Source organism: Schistocerca nitens, chromosome 1 (assembly GCF_023898315.1).
Source record: "Schistocerca nitens isolate TAMUIC-IGC-003100 chromosome 1, iqSchNite1.1, whole genome shotgun sequence".
Lineage (NCBI taxonomy): Eukaryota > Metazoa > Arthropoda > Insecta > Orthoptera > Acrididae > Schistocerca > Schistocerca nitens.
Genome location: NC_064614.1, coordinates 508,787,000 through 508,805,403, shown reverse-complemented (window position 1 = coordinate 508,805,403; position 18,404 = coordinate 508,787,000). Strand labels below are relative to the sequence as shown.

The 18,404-nt window shown below is 46.2% G+C and overlaps 1 protein-coding gene across 1 annotated transcript in view; it reads right to left on the bottom strand.

Annotated features, from left to right (window-relative positions):
• Window positions 1-18,404, bottom strand: part of LOC126257532 (uncharacterized protein ZC84.1-like) — a 118,283-nt gene that overhangs the window by 7,104 nt on the left and 92,775 nt on the right. The window contains exons 2-3 of the mRNA XM_049955574.1: window positions 17,285-17,422; window positions 3,982-4,122 (exon numbers count right to left, since the gene is read on the bottom strand). Of these exons, the coding sequence (XP_049811531.1) occupies window positions 3,982-4,122; window positions 17,285-17,422 (279 nt within the window). The remainder of the gene's footprint in view (window positions 1-3,981; window positions 4,123-17,284; window positions 17,423-18,404) is intronic.

Here is an 18,404-nt window from a genome sequence, read left to right as displayed (position 1 = left end):
CGTTGGTCCACCTCTGGCCCTTCAGCATGCATTTATTCGGCCTGGCATTGATTGTTAGAGCTGCTGGATATCCTCTTATCGCGCCAAATTCTGTCCAATAGGCGCGTTACATCGTCAAACTCCCAAACTGGTTGGTGGGCCCTGTCCACAATGCTCCACACATTCTCAATTGTGGAAAGATGTGACGACCTTGCCGGCCAAGGTGGGGTTGGCAACGACGACGACGACAAGCAGTAGAAACTCTAGCCATATGCCTGTGGGCATTGTCTTGCTGAAATGTAAGTCCAGGAAGGCGCGCCATGAAGGGTGACATAACAGGGCATAGAATATTGTCGACGAACTGCAATGCTGTAAGTGCGGTATCACTTATCGATACCACCCCAAGGGCGTCCCAGTTGATTATGGAAATGCAAATTTATGTCTGAAGTCGATAGTGGCCGGGCGGGATCTGGCTGACCCAGTGGTGTGCATCCGACGAGCCACGAGCGGCTCCGGACTGCAAGCGCCCTCTGCAGCCGTGATGTAGGGCGGCCGGCGGCAGCGACTCATCCCACTTGTGCTCGGAGCCACTTCGCCCCACGGAGCTATATAGACACCATCTAGTCGCATCTTCAGCACCAGTATTCATGTTTTAGTACAGAGACAAACTTTTCCTTGTTGGCAGTGTGGTAGCTAGATTCTGATTGTTGCTGCCTATTTGTAATGAGTCTTCGTTCACTTGGAGGAATACAAGTTAAGCAGATCTTCTGTTTGCTCTGTTATCCTGTCCGCTAATCATGTCTGCGACTGTTACCACAACGCTCTGTAGAGCACCTATCGTTACAGTTGTGTATGAATTCGTACATACACTACTGGCCTTGAAAATTGCTACACCAAGAAGAAATGTAGATGATAAACGGGTATTCATTGGAAAAATGTATTATACTAGAACTGACATGTGATTACATTTTCACGCAGTTTGGGTGCATAGATCCTGAGAAATCAGTACCCAGAACAACCACCTCTGGCCATAATAACGGCGTTGATACGCCTGGGCATTGAGTCAAACAGAGCTTCGATCGCGTGTACAGGTACAGCTGCCCATACAGCTTCAACACGATACCACAGTTCGTCAAGAGTAGTGACTGGCGTATTGTGACGTGCCAGTTGCTCTGCCACCATTGACCAGACGTTTTCAATTGGTGAGAGATCTGGAGAATGTGCTGACCAGGGCAGCAATCTAACATTTTCTGTATCAAGAAAGACCCGTACAGGACCTGAAACATGCGGTCGTGCATTATCCTGCTGAAATGTAGGGTTTTGGTTGGTTGGTTGGTTGGTTGGTTTGGGGAAGGAGACCAGACAGCGAGGTCATCGGTCTCATCGGATTGGGGAACGACGAGGAAGGAAGTCGGCCGTGCCCTTTGAAAGGAACCATCCCGGCATTTGCCTGGAGTGATTTAGGGAAATCACGGAAAACCTAAATCAGGATGGCCGGACGCGGGATTGAACCGCCGTCCTCCCGAATGCGAGTCCAGTGTTTAACCACTGCGTCACCTCGCTCGGTGTGTAGGGTTTTGCAGGAATCGAATGACGGCTAGAGCCACGGGTCGTAACTCATCTGAAATGTAACGTCCACTGTTCAAAGTGCCGTCAATGCGAACAAGAGGTGACCGAGACGTGTAACCAATGGCACCCCATACCATCACGCCGGGTGATATGCCAGTATGGCGATGGCGAATACACGCTTCCAATGTGCGTTCACCACGATGTCGCCAAATAAGGATGCGACCATCATGGTGCAGTAAACAGAATCTGGATTCATCCGAAAAAATGGCGTTTTGCCATTCGTGCACCCAGGTTCGTCGTTGAGTACACTACATCAGCGCTCCTGTCTGTGATCCAGCGTCAAGGGTAACCGCAGCCATAGTCTCCGAGCTGATAGTCCTTACTGCTGCAAACGTCGTCGAACTGTTCGTGCAGATGGTTGTTGTCTTGCAAACGTCCCAATCTGTTGACTCAGGGATCGAGACGTGGCTGCACGATCCATTACAGCTATGCGGATAAGATGTCTGTCATCTCGACTGCTAGTGATACGAGGGCGTTGGGACCCAGCACAGCGTTCCTTATTACCCTCCTGAACCCACCGATTCCATATTCTGCTAACAGTCATTGGATCTCGACCAACGCGAGTAGCAATGTAGCGATACGATAAACCGCAATCGCGATAGGCTACAATCCGACCTTTATCAAAGTCGGAAACGTGATGGTACGCATTTCTCCTCCTTACACGAGGCATCACAACAACATTTCACCAGGCAACGCCGGTCAACTGCTGTTTGTGTATGAGAAATCGGTTGGAAACTTTCCTCATGTCAGCACGTTGTAGGTGTCGGCACCGGCGCCAACTTTGTGTGAATGCTCTGAAAAGCTAATCATTTGCATATCACAGCATCTTCTTCCTGTCGATTAAATTTCGCGTCTGTAGCACGTCATCTTCGTGGTGTACTAATTTGAATGGCCAGTAGTGTAGTTGTATGGGTGCCACGGAAGACAACCAATGTGGTCCTGTTTCTCTGTACATACACATCACATCTACCGATTTCCGTCCCTTTCGGATAAGTACTTCGGATAGCGTCTTTTTTTGTGTTTTTTTGTCTTAGAATGTATGTAGCGTCCAGTCTAAAATGTCACGTAGGCAGCTTTTTAACTTATAGGGCATACTGACATTGTAGTGTATGTTAACCGGAGACCTAGAAACGACGGAGAGGCTCCGTCCCCGCCGCAGCCGCAGTGGTCCACAACCCCACTACGACTACCGCAGTTCCACTTCAGCCCTCCGCCGCCCCACACCGAATCACTCTTTCAGGGTTACTGTGCGGTTCGGCCCTCGGTGGAAACCCCCTCCCCAGGGAACTTCTCAACCAGACGAGTGTAACCCCTATGTTTGCGTGGTAGAGTAATGGTGGTGTACGTGTACGTGGAGAACTTGTTTGCGCAGCAATCGCCGGCATAGTGTAGCTGAGGCGGAATAAGGCTGTTCGGAAATTCCCGTTACAAATTTCTAGAATTTATAGAGGAGAGTGAGTAGACAATATTTTGCGTAGGAACCCATGACCGGAAAAGTACAGTTTCCGTTCTACGGTGGTTTCAATTCAAATATGTAAAGCGTCCACGTCTGCTGCACTAGAAACTGAAGAGACAGCTTGTGGGATGGAGAGTGTGTGGGAGAACATGCTTCGTCGGAACAATGTGTGCGACAACGCTGGTGGTCGCCACTGCTGTTGTAATGCATCAGTATTGTTCCGTACGTACAGTATAACGCGTTCTTTTTTATTTTGGAATAATATAAACATATAATGTTTTAGTGTTAATACAGACAAATGTGCTTAAGTGAGAATTGGATGTTTCATCATGATTTCTTTCTAACTTTTACTTAATAATTGTACTGCAGCATGGCTAATTCAATTCCTGGAGCAGAAGTGGATGAATTACACAACTGAACTGAAACAGTAGTAGAATGGAAAAGTTATGTTTGCAGACATGGGTTCCTGTTCAAAATGTTATGTACTCATTCCTATCGGCAAGTTCTCGAAGTCAGTAACGGTAATTTCCGAACATCCTGTATAATAAATGACTCGTCAGAGAATATAGCTGAAGGAAGATGCAGATGTACTACTGGCCATTAAAACTAAAATACCAAGAAGGGTAGCAAATAACGAATACTTTGGCGCGAATTGTGCCCTCCGCCACACACCGCTTGGTGGCTAGCGGAGTATATATGTAGATGTAGATGTTGTACACAGAATCGGAGGCTCGACTGCCACCGTTGTGCCACTTCGGTGTCCAGTGTTGCTGGGTACAGCACTGTTTGGCATGTCACTCTTTGCTGCCGCATCAAAGGAATCGGCAGCAATGGGCGCCGTGCTCACAGTACATGGTATTATAGTTTTAACGGCCAGCAGTGAAACTAAAGTAAAGAGAAGCAGTGAGGCGACTTACTGGGCAGGCACCGGTCGGCGTACAGCACGAAGGCGGGCTTGCAGAGGCAGTGCTGGTAGCCGCGCTCGTCCGGCAGGCAGGCGGCGTGCGGCACGCCGGCGCACTGCACCTGCTCCTCGCAGCGGTAGCGCAGCTTCAGCGCTGCGCACACAACACGAGATCAGAAACAGGGCGAGTACGAGTCAGCTATTGCGGGTTGCATAGTTTACAAATCAATCCGCCGCTGTCACATCAGTGCTAACGGGCTTCCTTCTTTCCTGCTGTAGTTCAGCGTGTATGACGAGCCTGAGAACTGTGGCGCTGCAGTCGCTTCGTACTTTGTTACTGTACCACACAGACGTATAAGGCTACTTGTGATTTACTGTTAGTACAGAAGATGAATACACGATCTTTCTGCTGTGGAGAAACACTGAGGCGAAGTGATCAATTGTCAGGTTCAGATGGCTTAACAAAGCTGTGTTTTGTGAGACTGTGGAGGGTGTAAGATGAAACTTAACTGATGCAATGTACATCCGGCAAAAGTATGTAAGTGGAGCAGGGATTGACGGGGGGATCAAGCAGGTACGGACGGGGATCACCCTAGTGAAGATATGGGGGCAACAAATGGGGAAATCCAGTGAGATAGGCGACTTCTACAAGGGGCAGATTAATAGTACGTAGAGCCTGCTTACGAGTATAACGGCGAAGCTGGTCGAATGTTCACGTGCTACTGTTGTAAGCATCTACGGAAAGAGGTAGAAGGACCGTCAAACTACCACTAGGTGCTAAGTGGCTGGACGTCCACGACTCCTCACAGAACCTGGGTCGGAAGATCCGTAAAGTAGCACAGCTGGAGATCTGTGCCATTTCTGCTGACAGAGCACAATGCTGGTGCACGTATGTGTGTTTCCGAGCACACCTTTCATCCTACGTTGTTGAACACGGCGCTTCGCAGCACACTACCCCTATGTGTTCACATGCTGACACAACGACAACGCCGGCCGTGCTGGCCGAGCGGTTCTAGGCGCTACAGTCTGGATCCGCGAGACCGCTACGGTCGCAGGTTCGAATCCTGCCTCGGGCATGGATGTGTGTGATGTCCTTAGGTTAGTTAGGTTTAAGTAGTTCTAAGTTCTAGGGGACTGATGACCTCAGAAGTTAAGTCCCACAGTACTCAGAGCCATTTGAACCATTTGAACGACGACAGCATCAATTACCACTGCAGCGGACACGGGATCATCAGGATTCGACCGTCGATAGAGGGAAACGTGTCGACTCTTCGGGCGAATCACATTTTTGCTACACTAGGTCGATTGCCGTCCCCAGAAACGCCGTCGTCGAGATGAAAGGCGACTCGAAATGTGCAGTGTGACACGGACGCAGGCTGGTAGGAGCAGTATAATGCTGTGGGAGACATTCTCCTCCGCTTGCATGGCACCTCTGGTAGTAATCGAAGACTCGCTGATAGCTGCGAATCACCTGCATCCCTTCATGCTTGATGTCTTCCCTGACTACGCTGTCATCTTCCAGCAGTATGACTGTCCGTGTCTAGGAGCCAGAATCGTGCTACAGTGTGTCTGAGGAGTATTACAGTGAACTCACTTTGACATCTCGGCGACCACTTTTGCCTGATGTAAATCCTATGGAACCAATCTGAGTAGCTATCGGGCACCATCACCGCTGACGCAAATCGACGGCCCGTCAATTAAGCGAATTATTTGACCTGTGTGCAGACATCTAATGCCACATACCTCCACAAACCTACTAGCAGACTGCCAGAGCCCTGACACGCAGAATCAGGGATGTATTTCGTTCCAAAGACGGACAAACAAGCTATTAAGCAGGTGGTCATAATGTTTTGGCTCATCAGTGTATGCCACATTAGAGGACGAGTGACATCTGGATGTTTTCTGAAGAAAAACATACCAATTTCACCCAGTCGAAACAACATGGTTATATTCTTGTTTATCCACCTCTACCATGAGAAAAACGTATGTGTTGCTTCAAACAAAACCTGGGCACAGAACAACGTCACTGTTACAGCCCAGGTTTGGTCATGGCTGCTTACTTTCATGGGCTAATAGCGAGTTATGTAGGTTGGCCCACCATTCGTTTCTGTAAATTTTTCGAAGAATGTTATAAATTTATTTTAAATATTAACCTCTATTTAGAGTCTTCACTTGACCCTCATGTCATGTTTTCTGGAATTTTGAAAACACCTGTATGAAAACGAGGATCTGGCAACACTGTCACATAGTGCAGCGCATCGGAATGTGCAGAGGAACGTGTATCAACCCACGCTACCGTACCAGACGTTGTAGCTCACTGAGTGGACTCTTGGAACATCAAACCCACATCCACCATGGAGCTATGGCTCGAATCCTCATCAGCTTCCTTTTTTTATTTATTTTAGACGTCCGTTCCTTTGTACTCGTTGTTTATAAGCAGGACCATTTTGTCACAAGATAATAGCCAATCATATGACAGTGGGATCCATTAAACTGCATGCATGTGCCTACTAAACGCGCAGTGCACAGCCATAATTGGTCCTGCGAACTTCATGTAGGGCGGCTTCCAGATGTAGTACACACACAATGAATGTGCCGAAATGCTTTTGGTGCGGGGAACGCCCGATAACCAAAATGCTTCTGCTGCTGCTGCTCGTGCGTATGCTGCACGGTACCTTCAAAGGCGCCATCCCGATAACAATGTTTTTCGTTGCCTGGAGCAACGCTTTCGGGAAACCAGTAATATTCGTCCACAAGTAATGGAAAGAGGTCGTCCAAGGACTAGACGTACTCCACAAACCGAGGACGTGATTCTTGAAACCGTTCACCAGTCACCTGAGCGAAGTACCCGTCATATTGCAAGGCAGTTCCAGATATCTCAAAGACTGGTTATTGAAATGTAGCACGATGAAGTATTGCATCCATATCATTACCCGTTAAACAACACCAGCGGCCAGAAGACCGCGTTCGATGAGTGCTGTTTTGTGATTGGTTTTTGCACCAAGTGGAAGATAACTAACATTTTATAAATAATTTGATAAGGACTGACGAATCTAGCTTCAGTCGTGGGGGTATTTTCAACCTTCACGGCAGCCTTTATTGGTCAGAACGCAATCCACATGTCACTCGTGAACGTGACTTACAGGCACACTTTGGAATAAACCTGCGGGCTCGAATCTGGGCAGGAGTGCTTTTGGGCCCTTATTTATTGTTGGACAAGGTGAATGCGCCCCCGTATCAAAAATTGGTTCAAATGGCTCTGGGCACTATGGGATTTAACATCTGTGGTCATCAGTCCCCTAGAACTTAGAACTACTTAAACCTAACTAACCTAAGGACATCACACACATCCATGCCCGAGGCAGGATTCGAACCTGCGACCGTAGCGGTCACACGGTTCCAGACTGAAGCGCCTAGAACCGCACGGTCACACCGGCCGGCGCCCCCGTATCGCATGTTTCTTTCCAATACTTTGCGTGGCGCATTAAAAAACATTCCAGTTGATGTTCGGTGACAGTTACGGTTTTAGCATGATGGTGTACCGCCACAATTTTATATGAATGTGCGTCACTTTTTAAATGAAGCGTTTTCAGGAATGTGGGTTGGTCATGGAGGTCTAGTGTTCTAGCATCCACGTCCCCGCACCTTAATCCACTAGATTTTTATTTGTACGGACAATGAAGGAACAAATTTATAGTAGGTCATCCTTGGATGAACATGATCTAAACCTCGGAAGCATACCACTTCGGCAATGGCGGATGCAGGTGTGTTGTGTAGGGTCCAGCAAAGTATGATCCAGCGAGTGGTGAAGTGTCTGCAAATACAAAGTGGTCGCTTTGAATATCTTCTCTAAAGTGGACGTTGCACGCACTCTAAGATAAGCCTTGACGTCAAATGTACAGAATGGATTTACTGTGCATAGCATAATGTGCAATCTAGTGTAGCCTACCTATTGCATGTTTTGTGTCTCATTGCATACAGACGATGTTACTGTATCCACTATTATTTTCTACTGGCTTTATTTGTATCATGGATGAAACAAAATGGTCTTTTACGTCTGTAAGAGGTTCGTGTTACGTCTTAATGTTTAAATAAAGATAACTGTAACAGAAAGAAATAAGATAGCCCATTGAGGAGGTGTAAATGGGGCACAATTTGATGTTGTAAGTGAAAAAAAAAGTTTATTGCGAACGTGATTCGAAGGTCGGTGAATCTACATATCTGTTTCCGACGGCGTTGCCTCGTCTCACTGAGCTAAAGGGACAGCTGTGGCAGAGTGCAGAGTTCGTGCTACCTGTTACTGGCCACGTTAAACGCAGTTACAGTGTTGCCAAAGCCTCGTGTTTTAAATTGCGTTTCTGTTAAACTTACTGCTGGGACTGTGTTAAATAGGTACTATTTTGTCTTGAATTGGGATGAGGAATCGCAAGCCGAACGACAAGTGCGGCATTTTTTCTCCACCCTGTGTACACTCTTGAGCAGCCATTATACTGGTATATAATAATCGCCACGCCTAATGGTTGGTAATGTCATTTAGGCAGGTTGTACTTTTGTGACATTTCAACTTGGACTTCAAAACAGCTATCAAGCCGAAATCATGAGTGTGTGAGCTAATTAATAGTAATTCACAGTCTAATGGCGGAAGTTTCTTTCAGAAAGGTTGCTTAAGTAGTGGCAGTGCCCCGAGTGCTCGGCTATACTTGCGACCTCGTGTGCTCGCTCTCTTTCCTGAGCGAGTCGAGTCCACTTGTACCCGACAACAGACGCCAGCGGCGACTGGGCAGCGGCGGAGAGTAACGAGTCGAGTCTACGAGCACACAGAGACGAGTTCGGAGATGACGTCATGGGACTCACTGGCGGGTTTAAAACGATTATACGGAGCTCATCTGTGATCCCTGCACACCACCCGTCACACCACTTACCAGCCGGGTCAGCAGCTTCTGTGGAAATTATACGAGCTGTGATCACTCATTCGAAACACAGCTTGCTTTATTCGTACACAGTGTCTAGCGGGCAGTGGATGCCGTTGAACTGGTAGTCTCCGTCTTCCTGTTTTTCCGTATGGCGTTCAAAACTGTGCCACGTAAGTAGTGAGGGGCATTACTAAAGGCGACAGAAAGTTCAAGTGTGACGAGCCTCGCCTTATTCGTATTTCTCTTTCTGTTAGTTAAATCAAAAGCTTTCCCTATTCTCCCACGTAGTGCACTGCTTTGACCCAGGCGTGATCACTCCCATCGTAAAGAGGTGATATACTACAAATAATCCATGGTGTGCAAAACCTATGAAAATTTTTGGATACATACACACGATTTTGAAGGACATCCTTGTCATTTTTCTCTTCAAAATCGTGTGTTTGTATCCAAAAATTTTGACGCAAATGCTGAAAATAGTTATTGGATATTTTGCTTCTTTGAAGAAGCAGTAACAGACTATTACTATTTCAATAGCAGAATAAACGTCATTTTGGCCAAAACGGGAAATATATTGGCTACTCAGATTTTCAATTCTGTTTTGCAAAATTCTTTCACAGACGAAAACCCTGCCACTGTTCTCCAGTCACACACATGCAAACAAGAAGTACTCTATGTGACCTAAAGCATCAGGTTAACATACGAGACGCATGTGTATACTCACTTCAAGAAATATGCGCACTGGTCCGCCGTTACAACAGGCCAAAAGCGAGAGCAGAATGGACTCCTCTGTGACTAACTTTCAAAATCGTCAGCAGACTGACTAACATCAATAAATGAAATGATAAAAGCTTTTTTTAAATGTATGCTTTTAAAGTAATAATGTGACGTACTGTTCACAACTCAAAACTAACAGCGCTGATTCCACTGAAACCTGAAATATCGCAAAATATTGAAGAACTCATTTTGGTAATCAGCGTTCTTCTCTCGATACCCTTGACAAGAAAATTACAAAACTGGGTCAAAACTCATTCGTAGCTGTAAGACTGCTGGACAGGAGAAAACGAAGTGACGCCAGAGAACCCTAGAAGAACGCACGCACGTTTTATCGTGGGCACAATGCCGAGTAAATTGTGCCAGTTCTACCTGTCGTCATTACGACGCTCCGCTAAGGATTGTAACATCTCATTTCCTGCTGGCACATCAAAAATGGTTCAAATGGCTCTGAGCACTATGGGACTCAACTGCTGAGGTCATTAGTCCCCTAGAACTTAGAACTAGTTAAACCTAACTAACCTAAGGACATCACAAACATCCATGCCCTAGGCAGGATTCGAACCTGCGACCGTAGCGGTCTTGCGGTTCCAGACTGCAGCGCCTTTAACCGCACGGCCACTTCGGCCGGCTGCTGGCACATCCTATTGTTCCGAAGTTTCCTCAGCCAATTTCCTGCTGCATGTGAGATAAGGTTTTCGTTCGGCCTAAATGGGTGCCAATACTGGCTTTAAGAGCGACCAGCTACTTAATTAGGACCGGTGTTTTCTGACACAGGTTGCAGAGTGAATTCTAAACGCTCTGCCAGGGAGCAGCACTTTGCAGAAGCTTTATAAACGGGAGCAGGAAATGATCAATAAAGTTCCCAGATTCTCCACCTGATTCGGACTGACTGGTGGGCCCGAATGTAAAATTATTCCGTAGAGCGGACTGGAGCTCGCGAAATGGTGAGTCGGCTGACTGCCCCCGTGGAGTATAGAAGCGGTGCGCGACCTGGGACGGAGGCGGTGTTCTCGTTGTGTATCTCAGAAACCGGGAGTAGGTGATCTTTCGTGATCAACCGAGTTACTTATTCCAATACGGAAGACAGAGAGAAATCGAAGTGAGTTCCCGGGCGCGGCCGTAGCATTCCACTTAGGCGCTTTTCTGTTTTTTTCGGCGAGTGTTGCGGATTAATGACCGTGGACTCGTTCGGTAAAGACAGAGAGAGGTCAGCGCAGAGCGTCCAGTCATGAGCTAGCTGAGGGTGGCATTGGGTTAATTGGCTGGGGTTCATTCACGCCAATAAACGTCATTGGTTTCGCGAAAATTTGGAGGTGCCGTTGAGTGTGTGACTCTTTCCTTACTGGCTTTAAACTGTATTATTGCTTTGTTGTGGTGACGATCAGCGAGAGTTGCTAGTGACCATTTGGAGACGGTGTACGAACTGTTAGCGGCGTACATACATTGAGGTGACAAAAGTCATGGGATACCTCCTAATATCGTGTTGAAGCTCCTTTTGCTCGGCGTAGTGCACCAAGTCGACGCGGCGTGGACTCAACAAGTCGTTGGAAGCCCCTTGAGTCATGCTGCTTCTATAGCAGTCCATAATTTCGAAAATGTTGCCAGTGGAAGTTGTTGGGCACTAACTGCCCTCTCGATTAAGTCCCATAAATATTCGATGTGATTCGTGTTGGATGACTGGATGGCCAAATCATTCGTTCGAATTGTTCAGGCTGCTCTTCATACCAATCACGAACAGTTGTCCAGTCACATGACATCGCTGTTTGGAAGGATGAAGTCCATGAATGGCTGCAAATGTCTTCAGATAGCTGAACATAGCCCATTTCCAATCAATTATCGGTTCACTTGGACCAGAGGACCCAGCCCATTCTATATAAATACAGGTCAGACATTATGGAGCCGACACCATCTTGGTTCAAATGGCTCTGAGCACTATGGGACTTAACGTCTGAGGTCATCAGTCGCCTAGAACTTAGAACTAATTAAACCTGACTAACCTAAGGACATCACACACATCCATGCCCGAGGCAGGATTCGAACCTGCGACCGTAGCGGTCGCTCGGTTCCAGACTGTAGCGCCCAGAGCCGCACGGCCACTCCGGCCGGCCTTTCGCGTTGACGTCTGCAGCTATAGCTCATTAACGGCGAAGCTCACAATACTGTCCTAACGGATATGTTCGACCCACGTCAGACAGTGATTTCTGCGGTCATTTTTCGCATTGTTGGTTGTCTGTCAGCATTGACAACTCGATGCGCACAGCGCGTGAAGAAGACGGGGTGAGCCTGTAGGGCTTCTCTAGGCTGATACCTCTCTTCCGCTGATAGCGGGATGTGGTGCACAGATACGTAGTATCTAATCAGAAAACTGTGCTTTTATGACCGTGAAGAAAGATTATGACGTACTCAGATTAAATTAGTAAATGGATGGGTAAATCAAGTTGCTGTTGTATGACCCATTTTGGGTCATTACTTTTGACTTCTGCGTTTGACGAGCTTCGGAGAGAATGACTTTTTCAAATATCTTGATTAATTTGTAAATAATATAGTATTATATATGCCTGAAAAACTCGTTTAAGAGTCTTCAACATTTAATCAAATTTGCGAAATTATTGACTTAGACGTGAAGCAGATCTCCAATAAGAGCAGCATAGGCCGTATTTTATACATTTGTTGTAACAATGGCAGTGGGTGGTTCTCTTTACTCAGAATCTCATCTGCCGTAACTAAATGTGGTTTATGTTGGCGGCCATGAACACACTTCTGACGGGGAGGTTATTACGGAGAGTAGAGTTGCCGATTTTGATTTGTGTTCGTAAAATAAAAATGGAAAAAATCGTAAGTGATTATAACAAAGCCAAAAGGCGAGGATAGTGGTCACAAGAGGTTTTAGGGAAAGCTTGGTTGTTGGTTGGTTGTTTTGGGGAAGGAGACCAGAGAGCGAGGTCATCGGTCTCATCGGATGAGGGAAGGACGGGGAAGGAAGTCGGCCGTGCCCTTTGAAAGGAACCATCCCGGCATTTGCCTTGAGCGATTTAGGGAAATCACGGAAAACCTAAATCAGGATGGCCGGACGCGGGATTGAACCGTCGTCCTCCCGAATGCGAGTCCAGTGTCTAACCACTGCGCCACCTCGCTCGGTTTTTAGGGAAAGCATTAGGTGCAATTGCAGATGGAATGAGCGTGGGAACGGACGCTAAGGAATTCAGGATTCCTCGACCAAATTTACGCAGTCACATTAATGAAACAGAAAATGTGACAGTTGTGCATTTCGCTGCCTTAATTTCTTTTATCTGTAAATGTCAACAGATTTTTTAAATTCGTGAGCGCTACTATTTTTGCACTAGAATGAGTCATTTGCAAATAGATTAGTTTGCTACAACAATGTAACAACAATTATTCTGTTGGTTTCTTTTATTTTCTACATGTATAATAATTGAAGAGCATGACTTATTTAGGAGCAATAGTTTTAATAAGGTTCACTTGACGACTAACACTTAAATATTTATTCATACACAGGTAAAAATTATGAAATTTTTAATGTTCTCTTTCTTCTCTTACAGACAGATAAATAGACTTCGTAGCACTATGGACAGCATTTCCCTGAATGCCCATATTAGTGCGATAGATGCTGCCGAATGTTAAGCGGCTCTTAACTGATACGCCTACCTTATTTAATTTCCATCCTAAATCTATGCTTAATTTAGCTTCAGTATATTAAACTGTATTAGTTAGACACGAAACAACAAAAATATGTTTAACTTAATTCTAAATTTAACGAAACTAAAGAGAAAGCCGAAGGTGAAAGATGTGGCGTCTTGAAAACAACTGCATCTTGCGCCCCAGCATCAATTAGGGTCGTCGTATATGAAGAGATAAAAGGAAAGTTTTGCGCTATGCTCATGACTTGCTTCCTTAGTGTTTCTTTTTGATCAGAGCCCCTTCTGAATACTCTTATGACCACGAGAAGTCTCCACATACATCCTGCTGTGTAATTGACGCAAAAGAAAACCTGCATCCTCGGTGCAGTTGAGTAGAGAATTTTTTTTAATATATTTATTTACTACCTTTCTGGAAGCGCAGCTAAGTCATCTCGAATATGGATTGTCAATTACTACGAATATGGTGACGGAACTAATGGTAACACAACACCCAGTCCCCAAGTGGAGAAAATCTCCCATCCAGCCGGAATCGAACGAGGGCCCCTTCGGTTAGCAATCCGCCGCGCTTACCACGCAGCTAATAATGCGGATGAGTAGAGAGTGAACTGGACGAGGCGGATTATGTACAGTTTTTGATGTCACGACATGCCGCTGGAGATATAGACCGTACGCGAATTCTTACTTTAGGTTCAAATGACTCTGAGCACTATGGGACTTAACAGCTATTGTCATCAGTCCCCTAGAACTTAGAACTACTTAAACCTAACTAACCTAAGGACATCACAGAACACCCAGTCATCACGAGGCAGAGAAAATCCCTGACCCCGCCGGGAATCGAACCCGGGAACCCGGGCGTGGGAAGCGAGAACGCTACCGCACGACCACGGGCTGCGGGCTCTTACTTTAGGACAAGGAGGATTGTCGGCAAAGGAAAGTTGTCAAAGGGGCATTGGGCGCAACCACGTCACTGGAACGCTCAGTTACTATTGTGAAATCCCAACCACTGAAGGAGTGACTCTTAGTGGCTACCGAAGGTCAACGACACCAGCTGATGATCGCCGTGCACCCCGAAGAAAATGCTGTTTAACAGCGCACTTTCTTTTTGGGGGGAGCTGGGAGGCTATGTCGACCCAGACTCTCGCTACGGATCAGTTTGGCCTCTAGGCGTCCATTACGAGCGACAGTGAAATTCCCCCCCCCCCCCCCCCCCCACCCTCCTACTCCAACTCCGTGATGCAGAAAGAAGGAGAGCAAGGTAACCCTTGGAATTGAACATGCATCAAAGGTGCCGGGTCTTAGTCGTAGTAAAGTTAGTTTTGAAAAGCGCGCCGCAGCGCGTAGCGTGAAGCAGTCGCACTCCGTTTCCTGGCGGTGGCGCCGTTGTCGCAATTGAAGGCTTCGGTGTCTCCCTCTAGCGGGAAAGGGAAAAAGTGGCTTGTTCGCGTGGGTTTAAGAAGTGGCTGTATGGGCTCTCGTAGAGAGTTGGCAGTCGGGGCATCAAGAAGCGACTTCTCTGCCGGTGCTAGAGGGACAGCACGCAGACCGAGGCATCAGCGTAAGCGACGCGAGCAGCGGCTCCGTGGTATGGGGCGTTAACTGCTCGTCGCGAAAGGAATCTTCCTGAGAGTGGGTCCGCAAGGGGCCTAATTTGCAGTTCGGCCGTATGCTGTCGACCGGCTAGGAGGTTCTGAAAATCGGCGCGGCTTCCCGCTTCCGTTGAAACGGCCGGCAGCGGGCGGCTCGGCAGAGCATTTGGAGGTGCTGTGTTGGTTCAGTCCTGGGAGTCGTAACGCACCAGAAGTTGAGTATTGATTGTTACAGATTTTATGAAGTTTAATTGAATTCAATTTGCTTATTCTTGCTAATTATACCAGCCGTATATTTTGGGGGTTTCCCGCCATTCAGTCTCGTCTGCCCATCCACGGGAAGGTGGAAACATTAGAAAAGGTGGTCCGTTTGTCCCCTTTTGAGGACGAAAGGGGGGGGGGGGGGAGCAGTCAGAGTAAATCTGTGGTTCGGATTGCTTCTTTCCCCTCCCAGCTTACCTAAGGGTTATTCGACCGCTAGCCTCTGCCATGTCTGTGAAAGTCTAAGGCACCAATGGATATACTGTTTAAAATGCAAGGCACTAAGACCTTATCCATTCTCTCGCCTGCCATAACTAGTATTACTAGACTGGCGTGTAAAAGGTACTCTAAGAAAGAAGAATAATTCGACTTTTACTCGACGTGCTTATGCGTTTTTACAGGTAGTTTGTTATTGGTGTGTTTTCTTGCCATGCAAAGGTTTGCCATTTCATTATGGGTAGAAATTGTTGCTCTGAAGGGAGAATATTGTAAAAGTTCGCAAGTCCTACCTTGGGAGCGTGTGTGTTTGCCGTCAGTTAACTGGCAGAAATTTGTAAAATTTGTTTTATTATATATTTTGGAAATGTTAATGTTACTAACTGTGAGTGTCCTCCCGCCACCGCCCCCCCCCCCCCCGGTGTGCATGACTCATGCGTTTTGGTTTTCTATTTTGAGAACTTCTGTAAACAGGATTGTCTTTATATGTTGCAGACAAATTAGATTCTGCGCCATTTAATGAGCCTGAGTGAGGCTGTCGTGCTCGTGATGACTGGGTGTTGTGTGATGTCCTTAGGTTAGTTAGGTTTAAGTAGTTCTAAGTTGTAGGGGACTGATAACCATAGATGTTAAGTCCCATAGTGCTCAGAGCCATTTGAACCATTTTTTTGAGGCTGTTGTGGGCGGCTGTAGCTACGGCTGTTGTAACCAAATGGGATATTCATCTGCCCAAAAAGTGAAGTCATATATTCAAATTGTATTCATTTATTAATGGAGTGAAATTCACATGTTATTTAGCTGAGCTTGAAATATTGTATAGCGTCGAGTTGTATACGTTAAATTGCTTGCCTGTACTTGCCTTTTACTGGCGTGAAATTTATTTATAATAATTTAACAATTTAAAAGTCCTTTCCTATCGTAAATTGTGACTTATTCGTTAAATGATTGTTGGGTTTTTAAAAAATCGTACAGTCTTGCACCAAATTTGAATAAAGAGTGTTACTAAAAATTGCGTAATTTCACCAGTTATTCCTTGGCACCTATTTCCACTTTACATTTTGTGTATTAATTGTGATTAATAACCTTCGGTGAACCAGTAGTAATGTTACGGTTCAGGGTCCTTTCCACTGTCGTGCGCTTGTTTTGTCTGAAGCCCGATTGTAGAAAAGTGTGGAGGCCGCAAACCACCGATGCACGTCATAGGCATGCAGTCCGACTGGTTTTTCGGGGAGATAGATGAGTGATCTGTTGGGCTGGTATCATGTGCGGGGGTAGGACGTCATGTGATGCCACACTCACTAGGGGTACTGAAACTTAATAAGGGGTGTCCAAATGAAAAGGTACGAAACATCGTAACAACTACACCAGTTGAAATTTCCAAATTATCCTTTGGGGTAACGTAATCAGACGTCTAGGGAGGCGAATGTAATGTCGTCACCTCCCCATGAAAAATTCAACTCTGTTTAGCGAGCAACCTTGTAAACAGGGATGGAGGTTTTTGTTAAAACTCTGCTTGGAATCCTGCACTCTCCATTGTCAAAAAACAGAGGGTCAGAGTCAATGTTACGTCACCTGCTAGTTAGTAGCCTATCATTATCGATACCTCTGACTTTGGTCATCTTTGGTGGCACTAATGTTCAGAGTGCGTGTGCGTGTGAGTGTGTTATCTTTCCTGGATTACTCCAAGAACCGAGGTTGTACATCGCCTGTCCGTTGCGGTTTGTGGCTTGAAAATGGCTGGGTGTACTACCGCCGAAATATCGGCGGTCGCTGTAAATATTACCTGGCTGAATTCCCGTAAATTGTTTGGAAAATGCCAGAGAAGTAAACTCGTGATACTAAACTGAATTATGAGACAGTGACCGGCGGGCAGTGCCGGGCAGCATACTGCGCGTGCGGTTACTCACGCGGCAGGCAGCGAGACTCGTCGGCCGAGGCGAGCAGGTTCTCGCGGCAGACGCAGCGCCTCTCGCGGCACTCGCTGTAGGCGACGCGGACGGCGCACTCGTGGTTCCTGCTGCACGCCGAGCCCAGCTTCCCGCCGCCTGCAACAGACGCGTTAAATGAGGCAACGCGCCGAGGAAATCCTCTCACTACTGCTCGCGGGGGGGGGGGGGGGGGGGGGGGGTATTTTCTTTTCCAGGTGCGAGAGACTTCCACCCAGCGTAAGCATAAAGTATGAAGAAGAGCAGATAGAAGAGGTTGACACTCTTAAATTCCTGGGATTACAACTTGATAATAAATTCAGTTGGGAGGAGCACACCACAAAACTGCAGAAACGCCTTAACAAATCTGTATTTGCAATTCGAGTGTTAGCAGACATAGGCGATATAAAAATGAAAAAGCTTGCATACTTTGCCTACTTTCATTCCATAATGTCATATGGTATAATATTTTGGGGTAACTCTTCAAGTCAAACAAAAGTTTTCAGAGTCCAAAAGTGTGTAATACGTATTATTTGTGGAGTAAATTCACGGATGTCATGTAGAAACCTCTTCAAAGAACTGGGTATACTAACTACTACCTCTCAGTATATTTACTCCTTAATGAAATTTGTCCTAAATAATATATGTCTTTTTCCAACAAACAGTTCAGCTCATACATACAATACCAGGAACAAAAAAGATGTGCACAAGGACTTAAAAGCATTTACTTCAGTTCAAAAAGGGGTCCACTGCTAAGGAACACTCATCTTCAATAATTTGCCAGCAAACATAAGAAAATTCCTTACAAATAGAGATCAGTTTAAAAGGATCCTGAAAGACTTACTAGTGGCCAACTCCTTCTACTCCATTGACGAATTTTTTAATAGAAACAAATGATGTATGGTACATATTCATACTATTAGTATTGTTATTTCAGCTTACAAAAAAAAAAAAATATTGACATGTTCCACATCCACGAGGATCTCCTCAGCATGGATCTATGGAACGAAAAACTAATCTAATCTAATCTAATCTAATCTAATTGGCCACTCGTCGCAAGTGTGGCTACTGTAGCGCTCTTGGCGTGTTGTTACTGTACTGA